Genomic DNA, 20,987 nt, shown 5'->3' with positions numbered 1-20,987 from the left:
TTACCAGGGACAATCGTAGACTTAGGACAATGAAACATACATATAGAGGACAGCATTCAACTGGATTATATGCTAGGATATGGAAAAAATCATCAATCTCAGCCATTACGACCTGAAAACAAATCCAAAAACATATCTCTGAAAATTGATTGCCAAGTGACAGCTCACACACCCTGCATTGTACATGGACATTGGCACATGGACATGGCCACTCCTACCACACAATAGGGTACGGCTGACTGCCAGGCTTTTATTGAGATCATTACAGTCATAGGCGTATGGTATACTGGGCTGGGGATATACTGACCGATTGGCTTTCTGTCTCTCATTCATGAAATCTTCTGTACCTTTCCAATAGAAATCAATAGGTCTGAATTCTAAAAGGGTGAACATTGATTGAATATATTAATTCTAAAAAGAACAGTTAGCAACTGTTGTCATTCGGCACCCCTTGTCTTTATCAGTGACACACTTTTGCCACATTGGATTTTTTCGATGAAGGCAAAGCTTCTTTTTTGCAGAGCATACTTTACTTCCTTATTTCTCAGGCAATATATCACTGGGTTCAACATGGGAATTGAAATGCTATAAAGAACAGAAAGCAACTTGTCATAGATATGCAGAGAGTAGCTAGAAGCTGGTCTCATGTACCTAAAAGTAGCTGTCCCATAAAATAAAATAACACATGTGAGGTGGGCGCCACATGTAGAAAAGGTTTTCTGTCTGCCACCTGCTGAACTTATACTTATTATGCTAGAAATAATATAAACATACGAGACAATAGTGATCAAGACAGAGGTCATGCCTAAAAACACACCTATGACAAGAATCACAAGTTCATTGGTGGAGGTGTCCACACAGGAAAGCTTTAAGAGGGGAGGAATGTCACAGGTAAAGTGGTCAATGACACTGGGGCTGCAGAAAAACAACTTTGAGATCAGAATGGTATGGATTAAAGAATTTATAAAACCGCATAACCATGAAAAAGCTGCAAGTTTAAAGCACATCGTGAGGTTCATGATAATTGTGTAGCGTAGTGGGAAGCATATTGCAACATAGCGATCAATTGCCATCACCGAAAGGAGAAGACATTCTGTGCCAGCAAAAAAAATAAAGAAAAAGACCTGTGCAATACAATTAGAGAAAGCAATGGTTTTTGTCTTTTGGAGGAAAATAGCCAGCATCTTGGGAAGCGTAACTGATACAAAGCCAATATCCAAGAACGAGAGGTTGCAAAGGAAAAAGTACATTGGTGAGTGAAGAGATGATGAGATGGTGATAATCATTATTATCATGAGGTTTCCTGCCAAGCTTACTGTATATATGGTAAGAAAAAGGATGAACAGCAGAAGCTGTAGATCTCCATCTTCAGATAGCCCAATGAGAATGAATTCTTTCAATTGCGTATGGTTGACCAATTCAGGACAGAGAGGATTGCAGTAATTCTTCCTTTTAGGTTTGCTTAAATGCTTTGATGAATTTAAAAGATATCCATCCATTCCAGTTTTCAGGAAAATATCCATGCTTGGAAATTAGTCTGCTATCTCTTCTTTATCTTACTGACTCACCTTGTTGAGAATCAGTATAAGTGAGGAATGACTGCCTTATACTGTATGTAGTAATACATAAGAAATGAACCTGTAACAAAACAATAACAAATGTATTTATACCTACGAAAGTGTAACTCATGCACACGTAACAATGAACCATGCTCTGCCTTTTCACTATGACCCTTAGACACCCAGAAAGTAAAAAAATGTTTAAGAGGGATCTCTACATTCCTGCTTGTTTGACCTCTAACTTTGGGCGCAGGAAAAAGGCTAATCAATTTCTTCATAGTACATTTGTCCTGACCACTAAACATGGTGATGTTGTAATGGATGAATATGATGTCAATGTGTATTGTGATGTGTCCAGGCCCGAGAATGGCAATACCAATAAAGGCAATGTCAATGTATGCCATAACTAATGCCTGCGATGTAATAACCATACCCAGAAATGCAATGTCAATGAATGCCATAAACTGTGTCCTTGCAGCAATGATCAAACTGATAGAAACACATTAAATTTATGTCATATTCCATGTCTGCATAGTAATACCAATACCAGTGGAGATTATGCCAATGTACACCCTGTTTGAGATACACACAACAGTGTCAAAACCAGGAAAGAAAAGGTCAATGTACACTATGACAACTGTAAGCACAATAGTGAGGGTGTTGTTAAAGGTGACATCAATGGCTGCTATGTTATTTGTAGGCGTTCTAACAAGCTCATATCATTGCTGTTGGATTCACAAAGGTGGCCTCTCCAACAACCCGACCCGACCAATGTTTATAGAGTGACAAGTCACAAGTTAAGCCTCGCTCAGCGCGAAGACAAATGCGCTCACAGGGAAACCCTGATCAATCCCACAGATAGTTAGTTACACCACTAACAGGTCAGGGGAAATTAGCTCCAATTTGGCCAGAGGCATGTGTTACCCAAAATAATACCACAAACTAGATACCACATGTAAATAGAAACACTCAACCAATCAGGACATGACATACACACCACACTTAGTGGTCACATGACCCCCACATTATACATCTCGACACATACACATTGGCCCACACCAGCTCTCTCCGAGGTCGCAAGCCATCTGTGTGCTTTTGAGATGACCAAAAATTGTTGTTTATGACGGAGATGCTTTGTCAAGAATGTAAAATCATTTTATTGTACCTCACAATATGTATACATTGTCAGCCAAAACTTTGTAAACTGACAGACTTTCTTCAAACATAACTTTGTTGACTCTCCCGGCTACTGTGTTTGAATAAACCAACTTGTTTCTGTTTTGCGACACAGCCAGGAGATATTTGCCTGACTGCAGTAGAAGAAAAGACCCAGTCCCACCCTGATTCACATCTGCACAAATGAGAACAGTGAGCAGACCTCATAATTGATTAGATGTTCTGTTGAATCCATGGGGCTGAGATGCATCCAGAGACAGCTGTCACAGGTTAAGATACTGGATCTGATCCATAGACCCAGCATGTGGAGTATGGCAAACTAGGAGAATCGTAGATCGTTTTTTGCTCTTTCCCTAGTCAGCACATTAGAGTGGGCAAAGGGGACAACTACTACTGTTTGGGATCACTTTGGGGGACACAGGGTAGTTTCCACCATTGAGTGTCAGTGAGGGGCTGCCTGGACCTTTGGTCATGGGTATGCTTCATCCCTGGGTGTCAGTAGGGGATCCCCTTGACTTTTGGGCATGGAATAGAGGTATGCTGTGTCCCTGGTGTCAGTAGGGGATCACCTGGACCTGTGGGTGTGACACAGAGGTTCGCATGGGCCCTGGGTGTCATATAGGGGTACCGCCTTGATCTTATTTTTTATTGAAATAGTTTTTCCTAGGGTCCACTTGTTACGCAATTGGCAGTGTCTAAAAGAAGTGAAAGAGTTTTCTTTTCTTTTGCACTTGGACCACTGAGCATCAGACAGCTGGTACCAACTACCCCTGGGTGTGATATAGGGTGTAATTTTAGCGTTAGGGAAAAATTCAGAGCTGGGTTAACAAGGTGTAAAGTTGTCCTCAAAATGACACATTGGCAGTCTGGGCTAAAAGTGCACACTGAAGTGCTATTTCTAGTTATACATAGACAATCAACTTTATGTGGTCCCACTGCCACTGGACCATGTTAATACAAAGTCCAACCGCAAACAAAAAGCAGAGTGCAAAAGTCAATCAGTAAAGATGAACTCTGTATGAGCGGCAGTCAAGAGGAATAAAGAGAATTATTTGACGAGGAAGCTATACTTGGATAAGAATTGCTCCCCTCCGAGATGTACATTTGAAATGAGGATAGAACGTGCAGACATATCCGTGAATTTGAACATTGATTGAATAAAAACTGAATTAAAAAATGCAAGACTCCTGTATAACTACATTGCAAGGCGCCACCCCCCTTCGGGGAGTGGCGTCGTTAGTGGTAAACAAAGGGCCGACCCGTCTGAGGTTTCACTTCCGGGTCAGCCAACCCAGAAGGGGAATTACGTGTAGACCAATAGAACCGGGGCTTATTGGTGCCCCGGAAGTAATGCCTGGGCGCGAGGCTTAAAAGCCTGCGTCCATCTTTAGGACTCCCTCTTTGTCTACTGGCCAGCCGAGGAGTCGGACGTCCGTGAGGAAGACATCGCTTCACGGGACCATCGCGGGGAGAGAGGCTAGCGAGGGTCAATCTGGCTTGAGGGCAGGTTAGTAGGCCGTGCAGTGTGTTATGGGGTTGGATGATGCGGCACACGTGTGTGTCGTCAAGGTGTGCGAGGAGTTTGAATTTATGTGTGAGCGGAGGCGCGCGTTGATAGGCGTGCGAGGAAGTTAGTTTTGGGTTGCGTGAACGGGCTGAGGCGCGCGTCGAGTGTTGACGACAGGAGCGCGTTGGCAAGGGAGACGAGTGACGCGCACACGTGAATGCGAGTGAGGGGGCGTGCGACGCGGTGTGTGGGATCCCCGGGGCGCGCGTTGGGTCCCAGCGTGATGCGTGTTACGGGGTCCCTGGTGCAAATGCTTGACTCGCCAGCGGTGCCTGCAGGAAGATGAGTCGCACCGCAATGAACGGAGGGCTGTAAGGCTGAAGGCTCTGCCGGCAGCTAGACTTAAATGCGTTGTCCGCTTCTGCTCGAGTGCTTTGCTGGAGGCGGGGACAAATTTAATCATATGCCCTGATGGCGCTGAACACAAATCAATGGAATTTTTACCAAATGATCTCTATGAACCAGCGTAGTGGGTAATTATCGCATTGGTCATTTAGCATTAGTGAAGATTAAGCCCTCTTCCAGATTTAAAGTGTAATGTACGTTGTTTACAACCCCATCCCCCCCCTCAAGTGGTGATTAGGGGCAAAACAGGCTGAACAGGAGGCATATTGGGTAGTCCTGCATCAACTTCATATAATTGTGTGCGCCCAATCATAAGCAGGGACAAGACGGAGGCTGGAATAGTGTGACATGGCAACCTGTTTTGTTAAGCGCTCAAAGCAAATTTAGTACCAAGCATTAGCGTGATGCAATTTCTATTGGAAGCTGGGGATATAGCGCAGTGGTAGAGCATTTGACTGCAGATTAAGAGGTCCCTTGTTCAAATCGGGGTGTCCCCTTCAACTTTTCAGGGGGTATGGTGGAAAGGGCACTGGGTGAACAGTCGGGGTCTGGGTCAACATGCCCTGGGGATGGGCGCAGGCACAGGGGGCATAACCTTAGCTGTTTGGGAGCAAGCTCAAACCATGTTGGCTTGCGCCAGAGTGAGCAGGGCCCGGGGAAAGGAGAGCGCAGCTCTATGGATGCTTGCAATGTTGCTAAAGAAATTAATGCTTGTTCTCTTCAAGTGCAGGATGCCGCCTAAAAAGTCTCAGAAGGGTAAAGAGTCTTCTACAAAAAGTGATGAATACCTCGGGTTTACGGAGTTGCTGGAGTATACGAGAGAGAAAGGCATGGATTGGGTGCTAAAGAACATGCGAGAAGGGGCTAGAGCGGACGCAAACCCTCAGGAAGAAAGAGGGAGAGGCAAGAGAGCGAGGCGCACGCCGGAGAGGTTTAAAGAGACAACAAAAGGCAAGCGGCCCAGGGCGACGCAGCCCCAACCAGCATCATCAGGTGAGGAGGAGGTGCTAGAGACAATAGGTTTGAATTCACCCGCAGAGAAGGACAAGGATGGCATGGAAGGACAGAATATTACTGCTAAGCCTACACAAATAGGAGGGTTCCCCGTCACTCCTGTGGGGGCGCCATGTTCACAGGGTATGTTACCGCCAGTAGTGGCACAACCAGGTAGCGGAGTGTCACAAGTGTGGGTACAACCTGGGGGGGTCGCACAGTTACCAGGGATGCAATTGTACGGTTCCCATGGGCAAGCAATTGGTAGTGGCCCCATAAGCTCGATAATCCCCGCCATGACATACCCAACGGGGGCAGGGCCGGTAATGTTGAATGCTTACTCAAACATAGGGTGTCCACCACAGGCATCAATAGATAACATTGCTGCTGATCATTCTGTGCCCCATAATAGTCAGACGCAGGGGGGGGCAGGGGGGCAACCGACGGCTCATCCACTGTTGGCATTCAGCCCGTTAATGTTTGGCTCATCCTCAATGACCCTATTGCCATCCACGGGGATCACCTGGCACGTGCCTGCAGAGGTAAAGGAAAAAATACTTAGAGGCGAATATATAGACGTGTTTGACCTTATTAATGCAGGAGTGGCGGCAGGGAAGTCAAAAGGTGGGAAAGAGGGCGAATATAGTCAAAGGAAGTCATGGACAGAGTGGTCCATGAAAAACTGGATCACAGGATTTGCCATTTATGCGGCAGTTATACTGGAGAAATATCCTGTTTTAGGTCCGCAGATGATGAGTTATATATCCCTTATTCATGGTGCCGCATCTGAGTTTCCAGGACTGGGGTGGTTAAAGTATGATAAAATGTTCAGGCAAATGAAAGCAGTCCACCCAGGTATATCGTGGGATCAACGAGAGATCAATTTATGGCACACAGTTTTTTACTCCTCACCCTCAACGCCTAAGACTAGTGCCCCCGCTCAGAGTCAGTCCTTTCGGAGTGACAAGGGTGTCAGTGATAAAAAACAGGCCTGCTGGCAGTTTAACAGAAACGAGTGTACGAGGGGGGCCGCGTGCAGGTTCAAACACTGCTGTTCCTACTGCGGTGGCACTTCCCATCCTGAAATCAGATGTTTCAAGAAAAATGGAAATCCTAAAGAACAGCCCACCCATACCACCCCAAAAGGAAAGACACCCAAAGCATCCGACAAAGCTCCCAACTCTTATTAAACGTCATGTTTTGACACACCTCCTTAGTAAGTATGACAAACTTGAGGAGGCCCAATTCCTGCTTCATGGCTTTACATTTGGTTTTCGGATCCCGTCTTCAGCATCCCCTACTAAAGTCCCGCCTCGCAACCAAAGCTCTGTGCTCCAGAACATGGAGGCGGCACGAAGTAAGATCATGAAAGAAGTTTCCTTAGGGCGGGTCGCTGGACCTTTCAAGAATCCTCGAACCCTGAACTGGTCTGTTCACCTTTAGGTTTAGTCCCAAAGAAAGAGGTGGGTAAATTCCGACTCATACACAATCTATCAAGCCCTCCAGGGTTATCTGTCAATGATAAGCTAGACCCGGAACTGTGCACAGTGCGCTATACATCTTTCGACACAGCCATTGAAAAATTGCAAGGGCTGGGTGAGGGTGCCTTAATGGCTAAGGCGGATATCGAGTCAGCATTTAGGCTAGTCCCTGTTCACCCAGATGATACTAGGCTGTTGGGTTTCACTTTCGATGACAATTACTTCATTGACTTGTGCATGCCCATGGGATGTTCTATCGCCTGTGCAGTTTTCGAGACCTTTGCAAGGTTCCTGGAATGGGCGGTGGAACAATTCTTGACATCAGACAAATCCCATGCAGTAGTACACTACCTGGATGATTTTTTATTTTTGGGCCCTAAGGGTTCCCAGTCCTGCAGGAAGGCCCTGCTGGGCTTCCAACAGGTAGCTGGAGCTCTGGGGATACCATTAGCGGCGGAGAAAACAGAAGGCCCTACAACATGTCTGACATTTTTGGGCATCGAAATGGACACCAGAGCAGGTGTGTGCAGGTTGCCAAAGTCAAAAGTGGATGCCTTCAAGGAGGCAATTGATGGCTGTCTGGGAGCAAAGAAAGTAACGTTACACCAGTTGCAAGTACTCTTGGGCCAACTGAACTTTGCCTTGCGGGTCATACCAATGGGCAGGGCCTTTTCCAGGAGTATAGCAAGGGCAATGTCTGGCCTGCGGGCTAAACACCAGAGTTCGGTTATCATCTCAGGTGAGAGGAGACTTGCGGATTTGGAAGGGTTTCTTGCAGGAATTCAATGGCACGGTGTTGTGGCGGTCCGCCAGCACTTCAAATGCTGATCTGGAACTGTTCACTGATGCTGCAGGAAGTATTGGTTTTGGAGCGATTTTGGGATCCAAGTGGTGCATGCAGCACTGGCCTGATGATTGGGTAGAACGAGGTCTGACCCGTAACATTTCCTTTCTAGAATTGTTCCCCATAGTAGTGGCATTGCATTTGTGGGGGGATATGCTCTCGAACAGGCGCGTTGTATTTTGGTCAGACAGCATGTCAGTAGTGATGGTGATTAATAACCAGAGCGCAACCTGCACATGGGTGCTTCGTCTCTTAAAGAATTTGATCCTGAAATGTCTGAGATACAATGTCCATTTCACTGCTAGGCATGTTCCCGGTGTTGAGAATAAAGCGGCTGATGCATTGTCTCGTTTTAAGTTAACAGCGTTCCGGGCACTTTGGCCGCAAGCAGAGTCGACAATGTCAGCTTTCCCAGCGGAGCTATGGAAGCTTGGTGCCCCACTGCCTCCGAGTTGATAGCAGCATCCGTGGCCCCCAAGACTAAGTGTATGTATCAAAAGTCTTGGGAATGTTATATGTCATACTTAAAGGGAGCGGGACTAGTGGAAGTCTTTATGCCACAGAGTGTGTTAGGATTCATAGTGCATCAGAAGAAGAAAGGAAATTCGGTTGCATGTATGAAGAGGCAACTATCAGCGCTGGCATTTTATGCAGGGTTGCAGGGAGTCACTGACCCAACGAAGGACCAGAGAGTAAGAAGGGCGGTGAAAGGTTGGGAGCGCTTGGCGCCTGGGGCGAAAGACTCTAGAAGGCCTATAGATGTTGGAAAATTGGTAAAAATCTTGGAAACATTGCCATTGGTTTGCTTTTCATCATATGAGACCCAATTATTTAGGGTGGCCTACGTGTTAGCCTTTTGCGGCGCTCTGCGAATCTCAGAATTACTTCCGGCATCGAAAACAGATAGGGAGGGTGGCCTAAGGTGCTCAGACGTAATAGAGTCGGTTGATGTCCTGAGACTCAGGGTGCGAAGGTCGAAAACGGACCCTTTAGGCAGAGGGTCTTGGATACAGTTGGGTAGAGTGGAGGGTGAGTCTTTCTGTCCAGTTAGCCTGATGAGAGAATTCATGCAAACCAGGCCCCAAGGGGCCGATGATAGAGTACTGCTTCACATGAATGGTCTGCCCCTCACTAGGTTCCAGTTTACAAGGGTGGTTAAGATGACTTTAGCAAAGATTGGGGTTGACCCGTCCGATTTTACTTCCCATTCTTTTCGCATCGGGCAGCAACAACAGCTGCGGGCCTGGGGTTACCCGAGCAGGCGATTAAGAGGTTGGGTCGTTAGAAATCTGCTTGTTACGAGCGTTATGTGCGACCGCAATTAGTTTAACAGCTGTATCATTACTTTTCCGCCCTTCTGCTTCAGATCGTTCTCATCGTGTCTCTTAATGTTTACTGTAGGTACCTCCCCTAGGAGGGTCCAAATATGTTGGTGCGGCCATTCCTTCATTCGCAGGGCTGGAGTGATCTTCAAGGAGACGCTCGAAAAAAGGGTGCACATGGTTCAAGGATGTGATCATCATTGGGTGGGAGTAGGCGGGCAGCTCCTAGCCGACGTCCCTAAGGATTTAAAGGCGGCTCTGGCCAGGGGCATGCCTCATCCGGATGTATTCATGTTGCACTGTGGTGGCAACGATATGATCCCGGCAGGAAGGAGAGGAGTGAAAGAGTTCTTGTTTTCGACTTTAGCAGCGGTCAAAAATATCTTGCCCGAGGCTAGGCTACTGTGGTCGGAAGTCATCCCGAGGTTGGTATGGTCGCGGGCCGCACCCAGGAAAGCAGTGAATAGATCGGTAAAGAGGTTAAACCAAGCGGTGGCGGAGATCTTGCGGAAGTCCAGTATCAGAACTATCCGTCACAAGTTGATACAAACGTCCAGGCCGGAATTGTATGCGGAGGATGGAGTGCACCTTTCAGAGGCGGGCACCGAGATATTTATAGAAACAATCTTAGGAGCTATCTCCGAAGCTCTCGAGCGCGGGGTGGGGGAGGTCGAGTCTGCCAGTAAGCGCCTCGCCCTGTGGCGGGGTTTCCGGACAAGAATAACACGGGAACTTCTTGTCCAGTGACAGTTTTTTACCTCTGAACAGGTTTTAGAAATCATCATGGACTCCGGGGCTGGCGGGAGAGTTGAGGCTGACCTACTGGTGGCCTTGGCTTCTCCAGCCCTACCCTGGAAGCCGCTGGTTGCCCAAGTGGGGGCATATAATTCACCTGCGGCTCTGTTGACCGGAAGGGGGTTAACGAAAAGAGAGCAGGCTATCTGGGTTGTGGCCTGCTGGCGCAGCCCTGAAGTTAAACCAAATGCCCATTGGAGAATGGGCGGTAAAAGAGTATATATGTAGATAAGTGTGATTTTTAATGCTGTGATGTGAAAAGTAATTTGGACTTTAAATAAAGAAATGCGGTCAATGAAGTAATTGACCTGTGAAGTTATTTTTAATAAACATACGCACTGCAGAAATTCAAGCAAGACTCCTGAGTTTAATTGTTAAGGGGCCTCTTGTTGATGCATGCATTGGGGAGGGGAGTGAGTGCACTTGGTTTGCCATCTATGCAAGGCACCACCCCCCTTCGGGGAGTGGCGTCGTTAGTGGTAAACAAAGGGCCGACCCGTCTGAGGTTTCACTTCCGGGTCAGCCGACCCGGAAGGGGAATTACGTGTAGACCAATAGAACCGGGGCTTATTGGTGCCCCGGAAGTAATGCCTGGGCGCGAGGCTTAAAAGCCTGCGTCCATCTTTAGGACTCCCTCTTTGTCTACTGGCCAGCCGAGGAGTCGGACGTCCGTGAGGAAGACACCCACCCACCCAACCCTAAAATTAGGTCTTTCGGCAGGTCAATAGCGGGGTTTCCGGACAAGAATAACACGGGAACTTCTTGTCCAGTGACAGTTTTTTACCTCTGAACAGGTTTTAGAAATCATCATGGACTCTGGGGCTGGCGGGAGAGTTGAGGCTGACCTGCTGGTGGCCTTGGCTTCTCCAGCCCTACCCTGGAAGCCGCTGGTTGCCCAAGTGGGGGCATATAATTCACCTGCGGCTCTGTTGACCGGAAGGGGGTTAACGAAAAGAGAGCAGGCTATCTGGGTTGTGGCCTGCTGGCGCAGCCCTGAAGTTAAACCAAATGCCCATTGGAGAATGGGCGGTAAAAGAGTATATATGTAGATAAGTGTGATTTTTAATGCTGTGATGTGAAAAGTAATTTGGACTTTAAATAAAGAAATGCGGTCAATGAAGTAATTGACCTGTGAAGTTATATTTAATAAACATACGCACTGCAGAAATTCAAGCAAGACTCCTGAGTTTAATTGTTAAGGGGCCTCTTGTTGATGCATGCATTGGGGCGGGGAGTGAGTGCACTTGGTTTGCCATCTATGAGTGGTGATCATAATGAACGATTGAAGAAATATCACTATTCTTGGAATATTTGAAAGAATAATGAAAGATTGACTTTTGCACTCTCCTTTTTGTTAGAGCAATGTGTATGTTGTCTCTGGACACAGAGGGCCGATAATTGTCATGTTTTTCCATTTTACTCCCCACAACTATTGCTGTTTTTGTCTACTGGGTCAATAGACACTTAGGTCTGCGTATTATGCAGAGCATCCCCTCTGCTGGAGCTGTAAGGCACTAGAAGGAGTTTATGTTTTGGACAAAAATAATCTTTTTTTTTGTCAACTTTTTCTCTTTGAGTCTCTTTTAGATTTTATCATCCATGCATGTATTTGATATTGTGATGCTCCAATAACTTTTGCAGTATTGGGTTGTGTTTAAATGACATGTCATGATAGTAAGTCCATGCTTTATGAAATAACAACCACTTCTTCCCAGACCAGTATTTCACGGTTGACAGTTTTCGGCTACAAATCGACTCGCACTGTTCTGTTTTAACAATTGCACTTTTTTACAAGTTGATACTATTTCACTGGATCTGTTTTGTTTAACGATAAATGTTCTTTTTGATGAATCACAGTTATAGAAGCTCGTAACCAGTATATTGTATTTTTTGGTACCATCTCTTGTACACATTTCCCAAAAGTAGAGTAGAATTATTTAAGAATTTCAAGATTATCCAAACTTGCAAAACCCTTAAACAATTTCCCCAGTCCATTATGGAAACATCACTCGACCATATACAAGCGAGGTTCCCCACCCAGTCTAAGAAAGTAGAAAAGCACTGCAGCAAGTGGTGCATCAACACAAGTGCTCACATTTCCCTGGCCTGAAGGGAGGACATTACATACCAACATCATAGAACACACAAAGGCTAACATATAGACCAGGTATGCAAGACATCAAAAGGCTAAAGGAGTGGATTTATTAGAACTATGGGCCATCTTCGAGGTGGCCCCAGCCTACAAGACTACCCCGAGTGGGTATGTGCTCTCACTGATGCTGGCCATCCCAGTCTCCCTGTGCTGGCATACACCAACCTACCGGTCGAGAAGGCAAGTGGAACTCCTTCAGAGCAGCAAGCCACCAGGCCCAAGGGGGGATATCACAAGCCCAACCAGCTCATGTGCAGCCAGCAGTGGCCTAGTTCAGTGTCAAGCTCCCTCTTAAATCCCCCACCCCTCAGTCATAACCCAGCAGGTCTGAATGGAGAGCACATGTTGCTGACCACCTCACAGGGTCCGCAGGATCAGAGGGAAGTTTGTTGCCCTCTTGAAGGTGATTCCACCAGTGGAGGGGAAGACAGGGGCCCCAGTTCCTCAAAATCTGACTATGAAGGGGGAGCAGCCAGCTATACTCTCTGTAGGTATTCCAATGGTACAGAGGAAGGCTCAGGGAGTGAGTTTGAGGCCAAGACGTTGCCTAGAAGAACAGTACACAGCACCAAGCAAGGGAGGCAGCCCAGGTGGAATTAAAGGAAACGTGTGGGTTAAGGCTATAGAGAGAGAGAGAGAGATCTAAGTTGGGAAGCCCAGCATGGAAAAGGAACAACTTTCCTTCCCCTGGACGGAACCAGAGCTAGGCCTGAGCTGACAGAGACACACAGATCCCTGGGCCATCAGCATAGGAGAGGAGCTGAGTAGGAAATAAATAGTCAATAAAACCTGTCCGGAAATCAGTTAAGGCATAGAAGGAATAGCATTGCACCTTCACTCATGCTCGTTTAGAGCAATGATGAGGAAGTCCGCAGCTCCCCCGAAAGTCAGGTCAAACAATGCCTAGAGAGGCAGTAATTAGTATGGATGGTGATGCTTTTGCATGGCCTTTTTGCCATCTAGTATGATTTTCCCAGGCCAGAAGAGGGATCCTTCGAACCTGTGGACATGGCCATTGCAGAAGCCTGCATTCGGCATGGAAGAGGAGATCTGGCATGGAGCTCACCTCCATGCAGGACTTCCTGAGATGATGGGAACACTACATTGGTAAAAACGGACAGAGCTGACTGTGCCAAAATATGTCTGCTATTGGCGAAAGGTGCAGCTGGATTCATCTATGTGTTGTGGGCAGAGATGGACTAAGAAGGGCTTAGGAGCAAACAGCCTCCATTGATAGTTGGGGCAGGAAAATGGATCGCATGCTTTCTAATGAACACCATGGGTATAAACTTAACTACAGTCAACATCAAAAGTCTGCTCAACAGCCTAAAGGGTAGCAAACCAATAAGGTGTTTTCTCCAACAGCGAGCGTGACAGGGCAGCATTTCATTTATTCAGACACCAGATCTGGCCAGCCATAAGGGAGATGTTCCCTGGAATCCCAGACATGACAGCGATCATGAAGCCTGGGGAGACTGTAACTGAGTTCCTAGATAGAATGAGAGAATGATGGGGGCAAGAGACAGTACAGCCCTGGACCGACACAGGTTCCAAGGTTGCCTTCTTCTACAACATCCTCAAAAAGGGATTACCCATTACCCACTGTATGAAAGTGCAAATTTTTGCATGGTTTCCCCCCACTTTTTGCCTGAAACCTGATGCAACCTGACTTGACGTGCCCTGGGTCCCTGCCAATTAGGTTTCCGGGGCCTGTATATTTCCAAGACTGTACCTTTGGACCCACAATTGGCACATCTCTGGCCACAGGTAAGCCCCTTGTAAAAGGCACCATGGGTACCAAGGGCACTGTGACCAGGGAAGACTTCTTAGGGCAGCAGCGCCTATTGTGATACTCTTAATGGCCCTGTACCTTAAAACACACACAAACTACCATTTAAGGCTGTGTGCCTTGGTGCAGAGAAGAGTGATAAGTCAACATGGCACACAACCCTTTGTGCCATACCTGCAACCCACTGCCTGAGGCCTAGGTAAGTCACCCCTCTAGCTGGGTGCACTAGCCCTAAAGTGAGGGTACAGTGGCATCAGCCCTGTACCCCTACAGTGCCAAAGCCGATTCTTAGACATTGTAAGTGTAGTAAAGCCATAAAGAGTATATGTATGGGAGTTGGTCCTTACGAACTCCACAACTCCATAATAGTTTTACTAAAAACTGGGATGTTGGTGGCAAACTTCTCAGCACTTTGTGTTTTAATATAAAATGGACTCAGAAGCCACTTTGGGTGGGAGAATCAGCATTAAAACCAAGCTAGGAAGAGAGATGTGCCTACCATTGCCAAACCCACCCCTCAGATGGGGAGGCGAGGTGAAGCAAGCATTTCAGCCCCCTCCATCCTGAAGATGAGGGGACTCAGCCAATTAGAGAGAGGCTCATGCCCTCTACCACTAGATGGTGGAATATTAGGGAGTGTACCTACCTCAAGGAAGGGACCCGTTGGTCCCGACTTGCATACCCCTTTACAACACCTAAATCTAGTATTTCACAGAAACACCAAAACTTGCTTCCTCAAATTTGAGAAAGAAAGAAGAAGGACCAAAGAGCTTTGCTGACCCAGGAAGAAGAAGAGGACACCAACTGCTATGTTCCCAGCCCTACCGGCCACCCACAGAATACGTATTCTGGAAACTCTGTGATTTTGTACCACTCTGCTTCTGAAGATCACAGCCCTAGTTGAGTTACCCAATATCACAAGGAAGTCCCCCAGTGATCCTGACCTGGCTTCCGGTGATCCACGACCTCCCTCTAGCTTTGAAATGACACCTGCAGCCACAACCTGAATGGCCCAGAGTGTGACCGGAGCTGGTTAGAACACCCAACACCCGAAGACACCCTTGCACCTGATGCCCCACGGCCCTGGGTGGCCCAATTGATGGTGTCCTGGCATACCCCAAGATTCTAACTTGCATCTCCAGCCAGTGGTCAACTTCAGGAAGTCCCCCTGCCTGAGCCTGCAAAAACATTGCGCAACCAACGGTCTCCATTGAAATGCATTGGGCCCCTAACATCCTTTTTGCACCCAGCACCTGGCCTCATCAGTGGTGCTCCTGTGTTGACTTGATCTTTGGCCCCTGCAGTGATGACCTTAGCCCCATGAACTTTGCTCTCACAACTGAGTGTGAGTGGCCTGCTCATAAACAGTCCCTAATTGAAAGCCCCATTAGCCCAATTGGCTAACATTGGACCCCTGCATTCTGCACTCGGACGCCCCAGTGCAGCTGGTGGTGAAACTTCAACAAGAGAGGTGCATCAAGTAGGCACACTATGGAATATGCCTCCTGTAACAGGACACCATCCCTGCGGGAACTGTGCTGCCTGCCCTCAGACCAAACGCTCCACAACCATCGATATAGGGACAAGTCGACCCTGGGAGCAGAGACGTTTCACCAATTGTAATAGTAGTCACTTGATTTATTTAATAACCTGTCCCTGTTCACTCAGGTATGTTGGGATGACTACCAGGAAAATAAGAACTGGAATTTCCGAACATAAAAGCACAATTAGGTGTAAAAAGCAGGCAACCAGACTAACAAATCATTTCATAGAAGTGGCACACAAACCAACTGAATTCGAATGGACTGTTCTGGAGCAACCAAACATCCCGACACATATAACTGATGTGTCCAGACCCCTGTTCTTGAAAGAACAGAAATGGGTGTATAAGTTGAACTGTGATAAGGCTGTCCTGACCGAAGATATCCCCTGGATGTCACTATGAAACAACTGACTCTGTTCTCACAACTAGATATCACATAATCTAAACGCCCATGTAAGCCTCTGGCCTAATGGCCTCAATACATTAAACCACCGCGTGCATCCACCGAGTTGCTATCTCCCCCATACTGATACTGATAATCTTGTTCACCACTCCATACATAATAGATATTTACTTGCTGTTCACAAAATTATATGCATATGTCATATTCCACGATATTCTAAATTGTAAAATCCACTTATAATTATAACTCCACTTATTGTGTGCTGAGGAAGTTATATGGCATTATTACAAACAGTAGCACTAGCCACTACTGCGTGTTTAATCACTTAATTATACGGTTCGACCCTCGAAATGTGTGAAGGGTGAAACTGGGGACTACATTTCCCATAACTAACTGGTGTGAACATGGGGTCCGTGTTATCCAATAGGAACTTGGCTGCAGTCAATAGGGAAGTAGCAGATCACCGCCGTGGTACCTCCCCAAACAGCCCAGAAGGCTGCTAGGAGTACCGACAGAGAGGTAAGGGTGGCTAAACATGCAGATGGGGGGGTGTGACAGAAACTATGATTAGATGCGCGCAGATAATTTTCTATGAACGTAATGTTTATTTAGATTGAAGTCATTACCAGAGTGCAACAGTGTGCGGTAGAGAGCAAGAAATCACGATCAGGGATCTCCGTGCATGAAACCAACAACTGCTGTGTTCCTGGAATATGCGAGCAGGTTTTGTGCCTGGAAATACTGAAGTGTGGCACGGACGAGGCTCTGAAATGAATAATATTTGCTTTTGATCTTAATCTTCACCAAGAAGACCGCATTGCATATAATAATAAACCACACTGAGTTTTTAAACTCTGTGGCAATTCACACGCAGGTCTGTCTAGAAATAAGGCACACAACTGAGATGAGGCCCCGTTTTTCAATGATTGGGTAAAACGTGTGGGGCTAGATTTAGTAATAGAATATCAATAGCACATGATGATGTGTGCGTGCCTGGAATATGCGAGCAGGTTTTGTGTTTGGCAATACTGAAGTGCGTCACAGACGAGGCTCTGAACGGAGAAATATTTGCTTTTAATCTCAAATCTCTCCACGATGGGCGCATTGCACATAACAAACTACAAGGGGCCTTATTTATGAAGGACTTGCGCCGCCGGTGCGTCACTTTTAACATGGGAAAAAGTGACGCATCGGCGGCGCAAGTCCTTCATAAATAAGGCCCAAGGAGCTTTTAAACTCTGTGGCAATACACACGCAGGTCTGTTTAGAAATAAGGCACATAACAGAGAAGAGGCCCCGTTTTTCAATAAATGGGTAAGACGCGTGGGGCTAGATTTAGCAATGTAATATTAATAGCACATGATGATGTAACCTCTTCAGAGTAAAGCGCGAACTTGACCACAAAGGTATTATGCAGAACAGCAATATAAACTGTGCAAGCCTACAACTGAGATTATAAACATTTTTCAAGCACATTAAGTCTCAATAGTGATACATGCTGATTAATATGATAATAACTGGGCTGTCATGACGAATGTCGATTACTCTATTGAATATAGAAGAAAGGCTCTATTTACCAACAGGATGCTTTGAATTTCCATGAAACAACAAGCCCTTGTTAAAATTAGAATCTGTATGAAACAACACCAGGCGGTGTTTTTAAATCTATTTAAAAATTTCAAAAAACAGTTGAATGAGTTGATCCCAATGAGTAACTAACTGCAGAGTGGCCACACAGGTGATCACAAGTTGTGTTAATTCCCTTACTATAGAGCAGTGCTCCATTGTCCTGAGCTGCTTGCCAGGTGAGGAGATACACTTCCCCTTAGATTGAAGGTGAGCCAAAGAAATTTTGATAAATATTTTGAAATGTTGAATAAGAACAACACTCCAGTGATTATGTAGATAACCCATACTAATGATGGCATGTTATCCTATCTTTGTTCTTATGTCTGTCTATGTGTGTGTGTTATGGCGATACAACATCTGGGACTCTTCCATTTTCCTAGGAGGAAATCCAGAAGTGAACAGGTGACATTTACCAGTTTTGTTCACTAATGTTTTTTAATCTTTCACAAGAGCGGTAGCAATGAAGTTTATGGGTCCTGAGGAAGCGGCAGGTACCAATGTGGACCTTTAAATGTCCGCAGAAACATGTCGACCAGATAACCCAGTCAGTATTTATTTGTTAAAACCATCTGACTTTTTTGCACTCTATTTGTTTTTATAGTTGGAAGTGCACGACTCCAGAATAAAGTTATATTGCGTTCACTATCCAATTTTATTATCACATTCCCTTATCACTAATCACATATCACATTTGCACTGCTTTCAGTTACTAACAGCATCCACCTATCACCCTATACATTACTTCATCATTACCAACCATCTCATAAAAACAACCTTGGAGTTGGTCAATCTGGACTACCTACTGTGAAGTAGACCACATGATGAATTGGGCGGTATAGGAAGAGTAACTGATGGACACTTACTCACATATGGTGATTGTCCAGTAGTCTGCTTATATTCAGAAGCCTACATGTAGCCATCTCCACACACATAGCTTTCTTATCATTCTAGACCCACAGTTATTTTTTCTGTTTTTCACGGTGAAACTTGAGTGCCTATCTGGACCTTGGGGAACCTTGTTCCTAAGCCCCAACACTCCCACTCATAAATTGTGTACTTACCTGAGGAAACCCTAACTCTTTTCTCCCTTAGGAAACCATGTCAAGAGATTTTAGGCCTAATATCTTCGAAGTGTTGAACTAATGTTTGTATGAAGAAAAGAGATCTAAACTGCAAATGACTAAAACACCTTATTTACCTTGCATTTTGAGATCCTAAGGTTTGAAATCTAGGCATACCATCCAGTATTCAAAGTAATCCAGAAGTTACTAAAAAGTAATCTAAAAGTAATTACTGTCTACTGTAAACTTTAATTTCAATAGTGTAGGACTTTTGATTCCCGCTTTGTCCATTTATGTGTACTTAATAATGTTTCTATGTATTGACATATCATTTATGGTTGTTTAATGTATGCATGGTTATGACAAATTATTTATGATGAAATGTTGTTAATATATCTATCTTTTTTCGAAAAAATATAAAAGTAATAGGGAAACAAATCACACGAGCTTGTGGATTTGCAACACTGTCTCATTATATGTTTAATTGTTTATTTGACTTATGCCATTAGATATCTTTTTTATACAAAGTATTTGTGGTCCTATCTAGTGTGCATATGGGCCCAAAATTGCATATGTTCCCACTAACACAATCACAGCATTTATGCATACTATAAATCCAAACCCATCCCCCGAAGTGAACTATCTCCTACAAACCGCTCCAAGGCACATTTTTTACCTGCCTTCATAGCAAGCATTTAAAGAGACCATGCTATGGCAATTGGGAATCCACACTAGAGTGCGCCATCCAGGTGCTCCCAGGGGGCAGCGGGCCTCTATTGCTGTTCATCCTCCAGGGCAGGGTTATGCAACCATACCCAGGGGGAGGACAGTCTGATGATGGAGCAGGGCTGCTTCCAGTCAGTACATAACAACAGGCACCCAGCAGCACTCACCCAACTTTAACTTTCAGCGTGCTATGTATATCTCCAACCACGGGCCTCTTTCAATAGAGGCCCTTCTTTAGTGTCAAAACGAAATGAAGGCCCTGGATTTGGGGTCCCGGTTCCTCTAACAGGTGTAGGGCAATTATGTCCTAAAAACTCCAAATTAAGATAAATCCACAAGACCTCAGTCCATGGAGAAAAATTGATTGAGTTCATTAGAGTTACCCACATAAGGTCGAGCACACAATGTCAAGAACAAGACCCCAAACTCTCGTCAAAACAAGCAGCAGACAAATGCAGTTCCAGCCATTTCCATGTAAGGCCTTATGGGGGTTCCACAATGACCCTCCAGCCACTTTTTGATATCCCCTGCTTGAAATTAGTGACACCCAAATCATAGGTAAATGCCCACCAGAACCCATACAATTAAGCCTAAACCAGCCCAAAATCTCAACCCATCCAGAAGAAGGTTGCAGCCCAGCAATTTAGCCCAATTAAAGAAAACCTTGTTCCACAGCAGACCAAATGGATGCACACGGGTCAATGGAAACATTTGCCTAAAAATGAAACACCTACCTTCCGCTTCACAGATTACATGCAGCACATGCAGGCCAAAGGACACATTCACACTGATTAAAAATCACAACTTTATATAGAGAAGACCACAGACAGACAGTGAGAGCACTGTCTCCACTATAGCACAAGGAGAGGGGAACCAAAATGCAACAGCACTAAAATCAATTGAAACCTCACCATTCCGAGAAAAAAGGCGTAGCATTTCCTTTCAGTACCCCACTAGGAAAATTCACTTACAGACAGTGTCCGGACAACAGACATTTCCCACAGAAGACAGACATCTACCACTTGAAGACAATCCCACAGCCTTCAAATGTTTTTCTTAAGTTATATACTTTGCATGTTTATTTATGCTCTATTCAACCATGGTGCTCTTGAACCCTCAGGATCCGGAAAAATACCTGTCCTCATAAATTCCCCTTTTGCATTCTTGCAACACATGTGTAGAGACCTCCCTCACCTCATATACACCTATGCTGAACCAAACGCTAGCATTACTCACAAACCACATTGCACACTACTACACAACACCTGGTACCAACACATGACCACTGCAGGCCATCAAACCATGAACCGATCATGCTTCATGTGTTCATTGATACCTCACGCCGTAGGTGCAGATAGGCTGTACCTATCACAGGAGATAGCCCTCAAAAGTACAAAATGCCTCATCCATCTGTATCTGTGTAGGATCAGGACAAAGATTCAGCCCATTGGAGTAGAACCCTGTAGGACAATAATAAACATTACCGGGTATGAGACCAAGGCCACAGCACTATACCTTTACATTGATCCTAGTGACCTTCAAACCGAGCTGGATAGGATGTGCAGAAGGAGTACTATAGAGGAGGATACTGTTTGGCCCCAG

General features: G+C 45.6%; 1 protein-coding gene across 1 annotated transcript; it reads right to left on the bottom strand.

Moving 5' to 3' along the window:
- Positions 1 to 437: 437 nt before the first annotated feature.
- LOC147712952 (olfactory receptor 5J3-like) lies at positions 438 to 1,523 on the bottom strand. The gene has a single exon (XM_086919738.1). It carries the CDS (start codon positions 1,521 to 1,523, stop codon positions 438 to 440), a length of 1,086 nt encoding a protein of 361 aa, XP_086775864.1.
- Between the last annotated feature and the right edge of the window lie 19,464 nt (positions 1,524 to 20,987).

This window comes from Lissotriton vulgaris, chromosome 5 (genome assembly GCF_964263255.1).
Source record: "Lissotriton vulgaris chromosome 5, aLisVul1.2, whole genome shotgun sequence".
NCBI classification, from domain to species: domain Eukaryota; kingdom Metazoa; phylum Chordata; class Amphibia; order Caudata; family Salamandridae; genus Lissotriton; species Lissotriton vulgaris.
Note: the sequence above shows the minus strand (reverse complement) of the source record. Positions and strands in the feature narration are given on the sequence as shown.

What these genes read in the sequence shown, in the direction of transcription:
- LOC147712952 (XM_086919738.1), bottom strand. Translation starts at nt 1,523, where the DNA reads ATGGATATTTTCCTGAAAACTGGAATGGATGGATATCTTTTAAATTCA.